General features: G+C 46.0%; 2 protein-coding genes across 2 annotated transcripts; one reads left to right on the top strand and one right to left on the bottom strand.

The window, feature by feature from the left end:
- The first annotated feature begins 1,123 nt into the window (after positions 1–1,123).
- LOC105051452 (uncharacterized) lies at positions 1,124–7,261 on the top strand. The gene is made up of 11 exons (XM_010931906.4): positions 1,124–1,345; positions 2,913–2,989; positions 3,776–3,851; positions 3,942–4,014; positions 4,097–4,148; positions 4,234–4,295; positions 4,542–4,605; positions 4,912–4,969; positions 5,059–5,145; positions 6,632–6,725; positions 7,025–7,261. The coding sequence occupies exons 1-11, from the start codon at positions 1,248–1,250 to the stop codon at positions 7,115–7,117; spliced, it is 834 nt and encodes a 277-aa protein (XP_010930208.1). The 5' UTR covers positions 1,124–1,247; the 3' UTR covers positions 7,118–7,261.
- A 1,204-nt stretch (positions 7,262–8,465) lies between these two features.
- Positions 8,466–9,506, bottom strand: LOC105051454 (tetrapyrrole-binding protein, chloroplastic). Its single transcript, XM_010931910.4, has one exon. The coding sequence runs from the start codon at positions 9,423–9,425 to the stop codon at positions 8,661–8,663; it is 765 nt and encodes a 254-aa protein (XP_010930212.1). The 5' UTR covers positions 9,426–9,506; the 3' UTR covers positions 8,466–8,660.
- Between the last annotated feature and the right edge of the window lie 4,825 nt (positions 9,507–14,331).

Genomic DNA, 14,331 nt, shown 5'->3' with positions numbered 1-14,331 from the left:
ACGATGCCCATTAGGTCTCCGATGACGACGATGACCTCCTGGCTCCTGAAGCTCGAGCTTGGCCTGGGTGGTGCCATCGATTTCGATGAAGATGATACCTGTCTCAAGGGCATGGGCATGGATGGTGAGGAGCCAGGCGACGGCGACTGTGGTCGAGAGTATTGGCATGGGCGGCGAGACCGACTGCAGGCCTCACCGACACCGTCGAAGAGCTTGTCAGATTCTTTGAGAGAGGTCGAGGCAGTCGAGGGATACTAGGCAATGGGGCTTAGGAGCGGCGGTCGGAGAGAGATGGGGGTTTGGGAGCGACAATTGAGGCTCGAGAGAGCAACGGTCAAAGGGAGACAGGGGGGCTTGGGAGCGACAGTCGAGGCCCGAGAGAGCGGCAATTCGAGGGAAAATGGGCCCGACGGAGGCGGACCTATGGAAAGAAGAGCACCTACAGGAGATTGGAGGGGGGAGCCCAATGCTGCTGAAGACCGAGAGGAGAGGACGGCGAAGACCAGCGGCCGACGGGAGAGCAGGGAGGATCGGGAGTGAGGACGGCAATAATCGATGGACGAGGCTAGGGCTCTTCGAGACGAGACCTCGATGGGAAAAATTGGGACTTGGAAGGGAGATTGAATGATGAAATTATACCGGATAGAAGCATTAAAATTCAGGCCATAATCGGACGAAAATTCGGGCTCGGGTTTGGGTCGGGTTTGGGCCGGGCCAAAGGTAGGCCCGAGCTTGATCCGAAAGTAAAACGGACTCTATTTTTTGGCCCAAGTCCAGTCTGAATAGTTTCGGACTGAAATCGAAACCCAGCCCGATGGGCCTTGGGCCGGTCCGAGCTCACTTCCAGCCCTACTGATAGGGCAATTGGATTATTTCACTTTATTTAGATAGTTGTTTTTAACTTTGCTTCAAATGAAAAAAATTTTTTACTTAAAACCTGGGTAGATTGGTATTTTTAAATTTAAACTCAATTAAATATTTTTTATTAATTTTTTATTTAATACATTTGTTATAATTGCTCCGATGGCACCAACAGGGATGCCGAGACCAGTTTAAACTTAATATTCTGATTTCTAAACAAAAACCCCTATCGAATGTGCTTATTACACAAAACTCCCTTAAACCATCGCCTCCACCGCCGGACTTCCCTTTCCCCTATGTACACGTGAAAAATACCCAAAACCTCAAATCCCTAATGCTTTCGGAGCCCTAAGCCCCAACCCGCTCTCCTCGAGTCGCATCTTGAAATGGAGATATCTCGTCGCGATCTCCTTCCAGATGCTCTCTTTCCGATCTTTTGGATCCTCATCGCCTTCGTTTTTCCGGCCAAAATCTCCGGAATTCGGTGAGTGGTTCACGATCTCCTCCGCTTCCTCTTTATTTCATCCCCTTGTGCTGTCCTTGATTCGTTTCAGGTATTGAAATACGTGAAGAGTTGTTTCCGAACCACGGAGCAAAAAGTGAAATTTTATGGAATGTTGTGGAATCTGTGTGTTAGTTTTGGGGTCAAAGGACATATTTTGGTAGAAAGATTGAACCTAGGGTCTAGAGGATAGGAATTCACATCATGTTTTAATGAGAAAGAAAAATCTATTCATAAGCTGAACCAGTCAAAAATCTATTCACAAGCTGATCCAGTCCCCATTCATAGGGATCAAAGTTATTGTCAGAACCTTGAGTTTTATAAATGTTTGACTTGGAAGAAGGCCCTGAAACAAAGAGAGGGATTACCAATATGAAAGGTATGAGGGAAACTTAGTGCTGCACGAGAAAATGTGGTGATTTTAGTGCATATATTAATACTAAATGTTAGATTGCTTGTGCAAGTGCAAATTATGCACAATGTGAAGGTCAAGGACAGAGCAACGAAATAATGCCCTTTTTTCTTTTGTTTTACATTGCCTCTCAAGATAATTATGCCATTCAGCCAACAAAAGCTTGTGTGATAATAAGCACTGATGCTTAATGTCGAGTATCTTTGTGGATATATAGCTACAAGATCAGTGGAAGAAATGTGTTTGAGCAGAAGTTCATATAGTAAGTTCAGTCTTGAAATATTATATTGTTACTTAACTTGGTCTTATTAGTAATCAATGTTGGAGCTCCCACGCAAGAATATATAGTGCAAAATATAAAGGTAAGAGACAGGGCAGCAAGGCCCTTCCTCTTCCAAGATGAATAAGTTTATCAGCCAACAAAAGCTTTTGGAATAACAAGTGCTGCTATTTGATGTTGAGCACCTTGGTGGATACATGGTTACATGATCAGTATAGGAAACGTAGTTGAAAGTAAGTTCCTAGTCTTCTATATTTGTCTTTCCAAGAAACTTCAACCTGCTTTTCTTTTAATATTTACTATTACTGTCATATGATTTTCTCTTTTATGCACATCTTAGTCTACGTAGAAATCTCCAGGGTTCAGAGACACATTCCTACAATATATGTTTCAGTGAATAAGCAGAGCATGTACATATTAAGAAGCAGAACTCCTAATGACCTAAGAGACACATTAGCTTTTCCTTGATGCTTTTAGACAATAATTTGCCCATTGAAGCAGCAGATTTTATTGTTTAAGGCGTTATAGTGCTGAAATGAATTGTGCAACTGTGATCTTTTGATTATAATTCTTCTACTTAAGCTAAATAAGTTAATGCAACCTCTAATCTTGGTACAAGTGGTTTTGTTGGATTGTTATGCTCCCATTTCTCAGTCAATTTTTTCCCCTGGGTTTTGAAGTTTCATAATTGCACAAGAAAAGAATTGATAGGACACAAATTATAATTAAGTAATTTCTGTAATTGCATGTTAGATCCCCTTCATTTTTTTTTATGACAACATGATAATTCGAGAAAAAATATTTTGTGATAATATAGAAAATGATTTCTGTTGAAAATTTTAGTTTAATTTTATCAGGAAGGACATCGGTCTTCCAGAGAACCATGTGTGCAGGAATACTGTTCAAGGGCGATATTTGCTATCGGATGATCATGGTAAAGCTCCAACTTTGTACTTTTCTAACTGTTTATGTGGTGCAATGGGTGCCAACAGGGAAAGGAAGCATCTGCGAACTATCCACATGTACATATACACATTAAGCATATGTTAAGTAGGGCTATCAAGGGAGCTGAGCAGCTCGAGCTTGGGTTGAGAAAAGCTCAAATCAATATTGGTTCAGATCTAACTAATCAAACTTGAACCAACAAAATATGCTTGAATTTAATTTCTAGCCAAGCCAAAAATTGACCATGTTCAGCCCGATAAGGCTCAAAAATATTATATATATATATATATATATATATATTCTACATGATATAGATAATAAACCATTTCATCAAGACTTCAACTACTATATTTTTTATTCTCTGGATCAATTAATTGTTAATTATACTGTATTATATGGATAATAGATCATTGGATTAAGACTTAATTAGTATTTGTTAATACTTTGAATTAAGAGTCCAATCTTGAACTAAGTTTGATTCAAGTGCAGATTGATTTTAGCCCAATTTAGGATTATCAAACTGTTCGATTAGACTCATGTTTTCCTTATTTGAAACTCAAGTGGAGCTTGAAAGAATGGTAAATAAATCAAGCTTGATTTTAGTTCATGCTCGTAATTTCAAGGCACGCTTGATCAGATGCAAGCTCAATCAAGCTCGACTCAATAACCCCAGTAATGTTAATACATGCGAATTTTTTGGCTCTGATTGTCATTTTATAAGAAAATTATTACTATTGGTTCAACAACTGTTTATAATCAACTTATAATCTTGCAGGCTATGTATGTTCTGCCCTTTCAGTTGATTCATTGTCTCGCTGCTGTCCTGAAATAGGGGAGCGATTTTCTTGTCAGTGAGTTTTTTTTTGGCTATGAGCTGATATTTGACATGACTATCTGGACTGAAATAGAGAACTTGCTGAAGTAGGCATTTGATTTTTCAGCGGATGCAACCTTGTTTCACAATGCTGCAATTCATATGAGTATTGTGTATCATGCTGCTTACATCCATCCAGGGTATTCTCTTCAATTCATAATTCACATTTCTACCATTAAAAATTTGAGGCCTTTGTTCAAACAGTCTTGGTCCTTTTTGCAGACAAAGGAAGATCTTGTGCTGAAAGTAAAGATAGCCAAACCAATTACGGCAGGTTGTATAGACATTTATAAGCCCTTTTTGCTGAGAGGAGGCTTTTTTCATCATTAATTCATGTTTTCCACCTTGTTTTCATTCAGGCACTTATGCTAGTGTTTTTGATTTCTGTGCTGGAAGGTGCCGTCATAATTCCGCAAGTGTGGTATGTATTTTGCTTTCCATGGATCCTCTTTTCTTTTTTCTTTTCTTCAAAAAGCTGTGGAGCTTTTAGAGTTTACATCTTGATTTTTTGTGGGGATAAAAACACAACTGTATGATGAAGGGATTGCATGTGTAATCTTGTTTCAAGCAGGACAATCTTGCTTGGAATAATTGTGCTACGTAGGCATATCAAATATTGAACTTGGATCTTGTAAATTGTTTCCTTAAACTGATATAAATATTTCAGGTTCATGAGAATGCATATGCAAGCAACTTTCATCACTGCTTTTCTTTGCAGTTAAATTTTTCAGGTAACTCACTATAATCTATATCTTTTCCCATCTTCATCAATAACACAGCACATGTGTTTGACATTATGTATATAAAAATTATGCATGAACTCAGATAAAGAATATGCCTACAAGTATCAGCAATTATCTGCTTGTATCTGATCATGTTAATATTAAATGTTCTACCCTTGAATGTATCTGAGAGTCCCTATCTTTTTCTTTGGCTCACATAAACCCAAATTTTTTCCCTCATACTGTATTGTTATTATGGGTATTGGGTAGCATTATTATCTTTCAGCAGTTAATTTTTTGCACTTTTGACATCAGGGATAATGGAACTAAGTTCTGAAGCAAGGCTGACAGGCATTGATATTGTCATTGGAAAGTAAGGGTCTTTGTGACAATTTTTATTACAGTGACATGTAGTGACGGTAACATATGGAAAATTTGCTAACAACCTCACATGAAAGGCAGGCAGGGGGAATCCTGTAATTCAGCATGCAGGTTAAAGAAGCAATCATGTGTTCCAAACAGGCTCCTTGTGCTTAATAAATGTGAATTGTAAGTTTCTGGTCCTGGAAAACATATCACGTTTTCTGATTGTTTTGTTGATTTTTTCCAAGCAACATCACAGCTTTATTTAGAACAGATTGCAGAAAACTGTATAGGAATAGAAGTTGAAAAAAAAATAGTTTACTTATTAAGTTTGAGAAGTTTGCTTTAGTTCTTATATGTCTCCAACCATGCAATTTCTTTTTACAGTAAGCAACTAGAAAAATATCATTATGTTATCTTGTTTATAATCTGAAACTTTTGTGCGTGTTCTGTTGCTGTTTGATTTTTTTTTTTTGGTTGCAATGTAGTGGATCTTAAGACATGCCTGTCTTTGGGTTTCTTACAGTGGAGTTGAGCAAGCGGGAGAGCATAATTGCCTTCTTTGCAATCTAATGGATCTTAAGACATGCCTGCCTTTGGGTGTCTTTTGGTTGATTAGAGCAAGTGTAGAGCATAATTACCTAATTTAGCTTGTGATAAAGCAGCAGTTTGGTGGTGGCTGGCTATGGATCAAACTTAGAATAGAGATTTATCATCACAAAGAAATTAGCAACTTGCAACCCTTTTTTCTTAATCTTCCCTTATATCCTTCCATGCTTGCGTTGGTATTATCGCTATTATCTTAAGTATCAGATTGGGCGATCAAACTTCATTGTCAAAAATGATTTATAAACATGGAATTCCAATTCATCCTTAAAGCAAATGTGATTGAAGAAGTTGGGTTTGAACTCAGGGAGTAAATGATAAATAATTCTCAGTGAGGTCCAAGTATGGTGACCCCTAATGGAAAAAGTTGAACATGGCAGCCACTGCAAGATCTCAATAATAATGTCAATCTACTATGAGAAAATTCATGATTCATGCCTTGTGTAAAAAGTAAGGTAACAAATTTTCGTTGTAATAGCTATCATCTTAAATATTAAATTGGGTGATCAAACTTCATCATAAAAAATAATATAAACATGGAATTCAAGTCTGTCCCTGAAGCAAATGTGATATATGAAGCTGGGTTTGAACTCGGTGAGGAAATGATCAAACAACTACCAGTGAATTCTAATTATAGTGACCTCTAATGGATAAAATTGAACATGGCTGCCACTGAAAGATCTTATGATAATGTTAGGCTACTATGAGAAAATTCACAGTTCATGCCTTGTCTGAAAAGTATGGTAACAAATTTTCATAGAGAGTCAGATTGATATATGACTTTCTTGCAAATCAGAATACTACTGACGGTTAGCTTTAATACATGATAGACAATAGATTCCAGTAAGTAGGGTTTGTTGCTTAAAATGATTAAAGTTTCTGGCATCTTCCTTATGTTTATCAAATTTTGTCTATATTTTTATAAAAACTAGTATTGTGCTGATCAGATATATGTCTTACCATGGAGTGCCTTACGGTTATAGTTGATGCTATCACTGTGTATGATATATTTGGGCAATTGTGTCTATATGATATGACAAGAATAGCACTTGCTGTTTCTATTTAGCCTGCAGAGATATATGAGCTGCAAGGGTGGATGTTTTGCTAGCATTGGAGCAGATCAACCTGCTGAAGTTGTTGATGATGCACCAAAGGATGTGGTATAGTTTCTTTTCCATTTTTTTTAATGCATAATCTGAGTTGCATTTTTTATGTTTTATTTGATAATCATGATGAGAAATATCGATCCCAACTTTTTAATGTGCTTTGCCGGCACATCTCATGTACTTGTGAAAAGGGGTACGGTGCATCAGTTGCCTTACTAACTGCATTTTTTTTTTTTTTTGAGACTCAACTGCTTATGTCAATCTTTTGCTTGTTAAGAATGTTCAGGAGAGAGAACATAAAAAGCACTAACTGTAAAATGTTTGTTGAGCTCCTTTTCTCTTTGACTTTCCAGAATCCTGGGGCATGCTTGTTTACACAAAGGGAGACAATGCTTACATGTGATGGTTCACATCAACACACAAGGAGACTGTGCCCATGTGCATGACTTGCGATGCACTGTAACAAGGTTGAGCATGTGAGTTTACACGCTTAAATATGCATGCATACCAGGTTTTGCTTGCTGGCACTGTATTTTTTCTGATAAAACTTAGAATGAAATTTCTTTCAAGAAGCATGACTGCCTCAACAATTAGATAGTTTTGTTGATCAAATAAATAAATATGGCTGACTAAAAGGAACAAGAAGATCAAGCTGTCTGCCACCATTTTGGTGGCGCTCAACTAAGTAGTGAATGTTCTAACTAGAGGTTGTGTATGTTGAAATTTGGTTTATCTTCCCTTGAATGCCATTATTGTGAGCCATCTGGTTGGGCAATGGAAGATGCCTATATTCTCACACAATCCTGAAGTTTCTTGCTCACCAAAACCCACTTTTTTATATGGATTCTAGCATCCTGAGTAGGTGTGGGATCAACAGCTTCCTCCAAGCCCTCCAACTTCGGTCTTTCTTTGTCCCTTGGCAAATGCCACAGGCCTTCGAGATATCATTATATAGATAGGGTAGCCAGGTCTCTAACCAACACCCTCAGTAAACTTCTTGCCAAAAAAAATGTACCAACTCTCTAATTTGGAAGTGGCAGCAACCCCTTTAGATTGCATCAAACCTGTGCACTAAATGGAAATCACATCTAACTGTAGATTTACGGCCCGCCCACCCCCCCCCCCCTCTTTTTTTGTTCATGTGCAGCAAAAAATTTTAGGACATATTTTGACGGCAATTGGTGAAACAGAAGGAGCCTCGAGGTGATTGTTGTAGCTGCTAATCCACATTTTAAAATCTCTTGCAGAAAATACTGTTCGTCTTAGCCCAAAGATTAGCTTTTCGTTACTTGTAACAAAATCATTAAGACAAGCCTCTATTCCCTCCATGCAATTGCCTACATGGGATTAAGAAGGAAGACAAACTTGTTTTTTGTATCATATCATGCTCATTTTTTGTATGTAAAATGTTGTTTTGGCTCCAATTTTAAATAGCAGTCACGTTCGTGCCAAAAAAAAAAAAAATAGCAGTTACGTGGTGCATCTGGATGTCGGCACATTTTGTTTTTTTTCTTGAACAGTATCTGGAATGCTACGAAGAATCGTTCTGCATCAGTATTTGTCTTTGTGCTCGGAATCCATCATGTCAGTGCTGTGAATTCATCCATGGGAAATGCAACCTTAGCATACCCTTAAACTTATCCCGACCCTTTTTATGCGAGCTGCCGGGGATAAAATGGGTCTTGGGTCTGCAAATAATTAAGGTGCTTCCACTCCCCTCGCATCTTTGTTCACAAGATTTTCCCCTCATAAGTATGGAGACAAAAATGCCCAAGATGACTCCTAAGAACTCTGTAATTGAATGATATTATATGTATTAATTCTTAATGCAGCATGTAACAGCCCATTCACAACCAGCAAAGTTCACCCATGATCCATGTTTAAGAGAACGAAAAAAAACCCAAAAGAAAGGAAATGGAAACAATAATTAGACAACCCATGGATGGCTTATTTTGAATAAAAATAGCCTGCCAACCTCCAAAGCCAAGTTTAGAAGGAGTAATCTGGTTTGAAGGTTCTCCTACTGCTCAAAGGCTTTGGCGTCTCCTTCTCCACATCCTTGTCACCACCTTCACCTTCCTCCTCCTCCTCCTCCAAACTCTCCTCCTCCTCAAAAGCAGGGTGGGTCAATATACTAGCAAGAAGCTGAGTCCCTCTCAAAGCATTGGTCAATGGGAGGTGGCCTTGGGGAGTGTCGTCTTCGAGGTCCCAGATGAACTCATTGGGGAAGGACCTGTAGGTGTACTGCTCCACCTCCGTGTCGAGGCGCTTCATCCAGCCGACGCGGATGAAGAAGCGGGTGAAGTCGCGGCGGGACTTCTCCCATATGCGACGCTGCACGCTGTAGCCGAAGCGGTCGGAGCTGTGCAGGCGCCATAGCCGGTCGATGGCCTGGAGGTCGGCGGCCGCGATGAACTGGACCTCGGAGAAGAAGACGTAGCCGCGCTTCTGCGCCGCGTCGCCGGCGAGGGCGATGAGGAGGCGGCGCGTCTCCTCGTCCGCCTGCCGGAAGTCGCTTGCCTCGAGATGGCGGGCGATGACATCCAAGGAAGAGGAGGAGGAGGAGGTGGTGGGAGTGATAGGAGAGGAGGTGGTGCTGATGGAGGAGGAAGAGAGGTTGGAGAGGAGTTTGGTTGGGATGGTGATGGGTTTGAGGAAGAGGGAGGAGTCAGGTGTGGAGGTGAAGGAGTTGTGGTGTTGGTGTTGGTGGTGGAAAAGAGATTGGTGAAGGGATTGGAGGGAGGTGGTGGCCATTGTTTGGGGAGGAGGAGGGAGAAGACGAGGGAGAGGGGTGGGGAAGGGAAGGAAGGGGGAAGGGAGGGAGAGATAAGGAATGGGTGGGGGAAGAGTGGAGCGGTGGAAGAATGACGTGGTTATGGTTGTGGGGGGGATGGAATGATGTGGTTATGGTGGTGGGAATGGAGTCCTGGGGATGGGGGGCATCTCGGGTTAGTGGAACGGAGGCTTTTGATTGGTGGGATATGGGTGAGGCAGGATACTCCGATGCAGTTGGTTGGACCTGGAAATGGTACGCGTGTTGCCTCGTAGGATGTCCATTTTGGGTTAACCCGCAGGAGTAAATCACATTTCATGTTACGTTTCCGTTAATGACTTAGGCCTATCTCAAAAGCAGAAACCCAAAAATCAAAAATTATTTTTACCAATAAAATTACCGATTTAATGATTAAAAAAAAAAAAAGGAGAAAATTATATGTGTCATTGTGTTTTTTTCCTTTTTTTTTTTTTTTTAATAAGGCCAGCTCTTTCGTCCAAATTTTTTTTTTTTGAGTCTTTTTCTTCTTTTCCAAGTTTTTTTTTTTCAAGATCTTTGTATTATGTTTTGGTGCTAATAAATATTATATTTTTAAAATTATATATTGTTGGGTATAAAATATCCACAGCCGAAGTTCTCAGCAGAATCAACTCCGAGAGGACTCCGCCCGGACTCCCACGGGAGCCGGACTCCGTCTACGACTCCAACCTCAAGCGGTACTCTGTCCGGACTCCTACGGGAGCCGGACTCCGTCGCCAACCTCGACTGCCTGTAAGCTCCGTCCGGACTCCTATGGGAGTCAAACTTTACGCCTGACTTTAATTGCAGGAGGATTCCGCCCGGACTCCTACGGGAGCCGGGCTCCGCCCGCAACATCAACTCTGAGAGGACTCTGCCCGGACTCCTACGGGAGCCGGGCTCCGTCCACGACTCCAACCTCAAGGGGGACTCCGCCCGGACTCCCACGGGAGTCGGGCTCCGTCGCCGACTTCAACCACCGGTAAGATCCATCCGGACTCCTACGGGAGCCGGACTTCGCACCTGACTTTAATTGCAGGGGACTCCGCCCGGACTCCTACGGGAGCCGGGCTCCGCCCGCGACTCCAACCGTAAGGAGGACTCCGCCCGGACTCCCACAGGAGTTGGGTGTGGGAGTCCGGGCTCCGTCTACGACTCCGACCTCAAGCGGGACTCCGCCCGGACTCCTACGGGAGCCGGGCTCCGTCACCAACCTCGACTGCCGGTAAGATCCGTCCGGACTCCTACGGGAGTCGGACTTCGCACCTGACTTTAATTGCAGGGGACTCCGCCCGGACTCCTACGGGAGCCGGGCTCCGCCCGTGACTCCAACCGTAAGGAGGACTCCGCCCGGACTCCCACGGGAGCCGGGCTCCGTCTACGACTCCGACCTCAAGCGGGACTCCGCCCGGACTCCTACGGGAGTCGGACTCCGTCGCCAACCTCGACTGTCGGTAAGCTCCGTCCGGACTCCTATGGGAGCCGGACTTTGCACCTGACTTTAATTGCAGGAGGACTCCGCCCGGACTCCTACGGGAGCCGGGCTTCGCCCGCAACATCAACTCTGAGAGGACTCTGCCCGGACTCCTACGGGAGCCGGGCTCCGCCCACGACTAGGAGTCCGGGCTCCGCCCACGACTCCAACCTCAAGGGGGACTCCGCCCGGACTCCCACGGGAGCCGGGCTCCGTCGCCGACTTCAACCACTGGTAAGATCCGTCCGGACTCCTACGGGAGTCGGACTTCGCACCTGACTTTAATTGCAGGGGACTCCGCCCGGACTCCTACGGGAGCCAGGCTCCGCCCGTGACTCCAACCGTAAGGAGGACTCCGCCCGGACTCCTACGGGAGCTGGACTCCGTCGCCGACTTCAACCACCGGTAAGATCCGTCCGGACTCCTACGGGAGCCGGACTTCGCAACTGACTTTAATTGCAGGGGACTCCGCCCGGACTCCTACGGGAGCCGGGCTCCGCCCGCGACTCCAGCCGCTAGGAGGACTCCGCCCGGACTCCTACGGGAGCCGGACTCCGTCATCAGCTCCGACCGCTGTCGAACTTCAGCCGACGGATCTGCACTCCCAGGCAGGCCACAATAACGGCCACGATCTTGCTCCACTTCCTACGACGGATCCCGCGCAGCTCCATCACTCCCTGACAGGCCGCAGTAACGGTCACAGCACTGCTCCACTTCCTACGACGGATCCCGCGCAGCTCCACTACTCCCTGGCAGGCCACAATAACGGCCACGATCCTGCTCCACTTCCTGCGACGGATACCGCGCGATTCTCTCATCCGCTGGCAAATCGCGACAACAGACGCCGCTCCACTCCCCGCGGCAGACTCCACGTGGCACGCCCCAGTGATAGCCACGGGTCCACTCCACTACTCTTCGCAGCAAACTCCGCCTGACCCTGGGCAGCCCACTGCCAGACGGTTACAGATGTCGCTATCAGGCTACTGCCCCCTCCGCCTATAAAAGGGGGCCCCAGATACGTTATTGAATAAGCTCTCACTTTTTATCTCAAAACTCTGCTAAATTCTCCGTTCGAGCGCTCCATTCTTGTTGAGGCAGAGAACTGACTTGAGCGTCGGAGGGTCTTGCCGGAGCAACCCCACCTCCGGTTTAGACTTCTTTTGCATGTCCCGACGGCGACCGCGACTCCCTCGACTCCAGCTTCTCCGGCGCAAGTGGATTTTTGCACCAACAGGATTGGCGCTAGAGGAAGGGGCTGTGTCTTCGCAGTACCCTTGTTCTTAAAGGAGCGCTCAACGGAGCCGCCTCCGATCGTCTCCTCCGGCACCCACTCCCTGTCTCCCCCTCGGGATCCTTACTCAATGCCTCCCCGCAAGGCGTCCACGCGACGGTCCACGGCCTCCGCGGCCAGGTCTCAGGCTCCGGCCTCCCCTCCTGTTTCTCAACCTCCTCCTCCTCCTCCGGCGGTGGCGGTCGGCGCGGAGCAGTTTGACCTGCTGGCGCAGCAGGTCAGGGGCCTCACTGAAGCTGTGCAAGCTATGCAGCAGCAGCAGCCGCAGGCATCGGTACGCCCGAAAAGGGCATCCCCGGAACACCAGAATCCGACGGCGGGGCAGGCCACCTGGGCCAGCCGCCCCGTCCTTCCTGGAAAAACGAACCCGAGGGTGGAGAGCCCTCAATCGGACCACGACTCCACCCCTGAAAGATCCCTGCCCCCATTCTGCCAGAGGACCCTCGAGACTCGAAGTCGAGAGGATTTCCTGGACCGGAGGCTCTAGGAGATGAACCGGCGGATCGAAGAACTCCGCCATGCACCCCCCGCTTATGGTGAGGATATTTGTACTGATCCTCCCTTCTCTCAAATGATCATGCAGGAACCGATCCCGCCAAACTTCAAGCTTCCCCAGTTCGAAAGCTACGACGGGACTTCGGATCCGGTTGATCATCTGGAAGCCTTCCGGACGATGATGCTGCTTCACGGTGCTCCTGATGCCATCCTATGTCGGGCCTTCCCGTCCACCTTGAAGGGAGCGACGAGGAACTGGTACTCGGCTTTGAAATCGGGTACCATCTTTTCTTTCGATCAAATGAGCCACCAATTTGTGGCCCATTTCGTCAGCAGCCGGCACCCCCGGAAGGGTTCGGAGTCCCTCATCAACATCAAGCAGAGAGAAGGGGAGTCCATTCGGGCCTACATCAACCGTTTCAACGTCGCGGCGCTGGAGGTCCGGAACTTGGACCAATCAGTCGCAATGGCCGCCCTGAAGGGTGGCCTTCAGAAGAATGACCTTTTGTTCTCCCTGGAGAAGAAGTACCCTAGGAATTTTGCTGATTTGCTAGCTCGGGCTGAAGGATACGCCCGAGCGGAAGAAGCCTTCAAAATGAAGGATGAAGAGACAGCGAGGGAGCGGCAAGCGGGAGACTCGAGTAGGCCCGCAATTGAAAAAAGGCCAAGGGAAGCCCGGCCGCGTTCTCGATCCCCTCCTGGGCACAAGCGCGCCCATACTCCACCCCGGGTGCGCAGGCAGAGAAGTCCGGATCGCGGTGTTCGGCGGGGTTCCCCACCAGGGAGATTCCGCAACTACGCTCCCCTCAACGCCTCGAAGGCCCAGATACTGATGGAGGTCAGGGAGCAGCTCCCTGGGCCTGAGAGGATGCGCACACACCCCAGGAAGCGCAACCCCAACAAGTTCTGCCTCTACCACCGCGACCACGGCCACGACACAGAGGAATGCATCCAGCTCCAGGACGAGATCGAGGAGCTCATTCGGCGAGGTCGACTTGACAGGTTCATCCGACGCAGGCCTGAGGGTAGAGGAGATCGACCAAGGGCCCTTTCGCAGCCTGAACCGTCAAGAAGGGAGGAGCAACCCGGGGACCGGCCTCCCATCGGGACCATCGACTCCATCACCGGAGGGCCTCAAGGAGGAGCAGGCCTCCCGCAACCATGGAACTCAAAAAATCTGTAAATGTATCACTTACGATTTCACCTTGAATCTAAATTTCTTTCTACTTAACGTACTCTTCTCCTCTGGCATGGATTTGTCACGATTGGATATGACCCCTCCAAACGCCTGAAACAAAGTTATGTTAGGAACCGAGGGAGAACCCCATCCTAACATACCTAAAATGAAAGTCCGACTATCTTGAAATCGGATGGGGGGAGAGGCCTTACAGCGCCCTAATGTGCCCCCGCAGCCATGTCAGGAACAGGAGGAGAACCTCATCCTGACATGAGCAAAGTCAAAGGTCCGATTCTTTTAGACCGGATGGGAGGAGAGGCCTTACAGCGCCCTAATGTGCCCCCACAGTCATGTCAGGAACAGGAGGAGAACCTCGTCCCGACATGAGCAAAGTCAAAGGCCCGATTCTTTTAGACCGGATGGGGGGAGAGG

This window comes from Elaeis guineensis, chromosome 9, assembly GCF_000442705.2.
Source record: "Elaeis guineensis isolate ETL-2024a chromosome 9, EG11, whole genome shotgun sequence".
In the NCBI taxonomy this organism is placed as follows: domain Eukaryota; kingdom Viridiplantae; phylum Streptophyta; class Magnoliopsida; order Arecales; family Arecaceae; genus Elaeis; species Elaeis guineensis.
The sequence above is the reverse complement of the archived record's forward strand: the minus strand, read 5'-3'. Positions and strand labels throughout refer to the sequence as shown.

Bases quoted from the DNA above. Each gene is read 5' to 3' on its own strand.
- LOC105051452 (XM_010931906.4), top strand. From the start codon at position 1,248: ATGGAGATATCTCGTCGCGATCTCCTTCCAGATGCTCTCTTTCCGATC. The intron at 4,015-4,096 runs GTATTCTCTTCA...TCCTTTTTGCAG, and splicing joins GCTGCTTACATCCATCCAGG to ACAAAGGAAGATCTTGTGCT. The intron at 5,146-6,631 runs GTAAGTTTCTGG...GTTTCTATTTAG, and splicing joins GTGCTTAATAAATGTGAATT to CCTGCAGAGATATATGAGCT.
- LOC105051454 (XM_010931910.4), bottom strand. From the start codon at position 9,425: ATGGCCACCACCTCCCTCCAATCCCTTCACCAATCTCTTTTCCACCAC.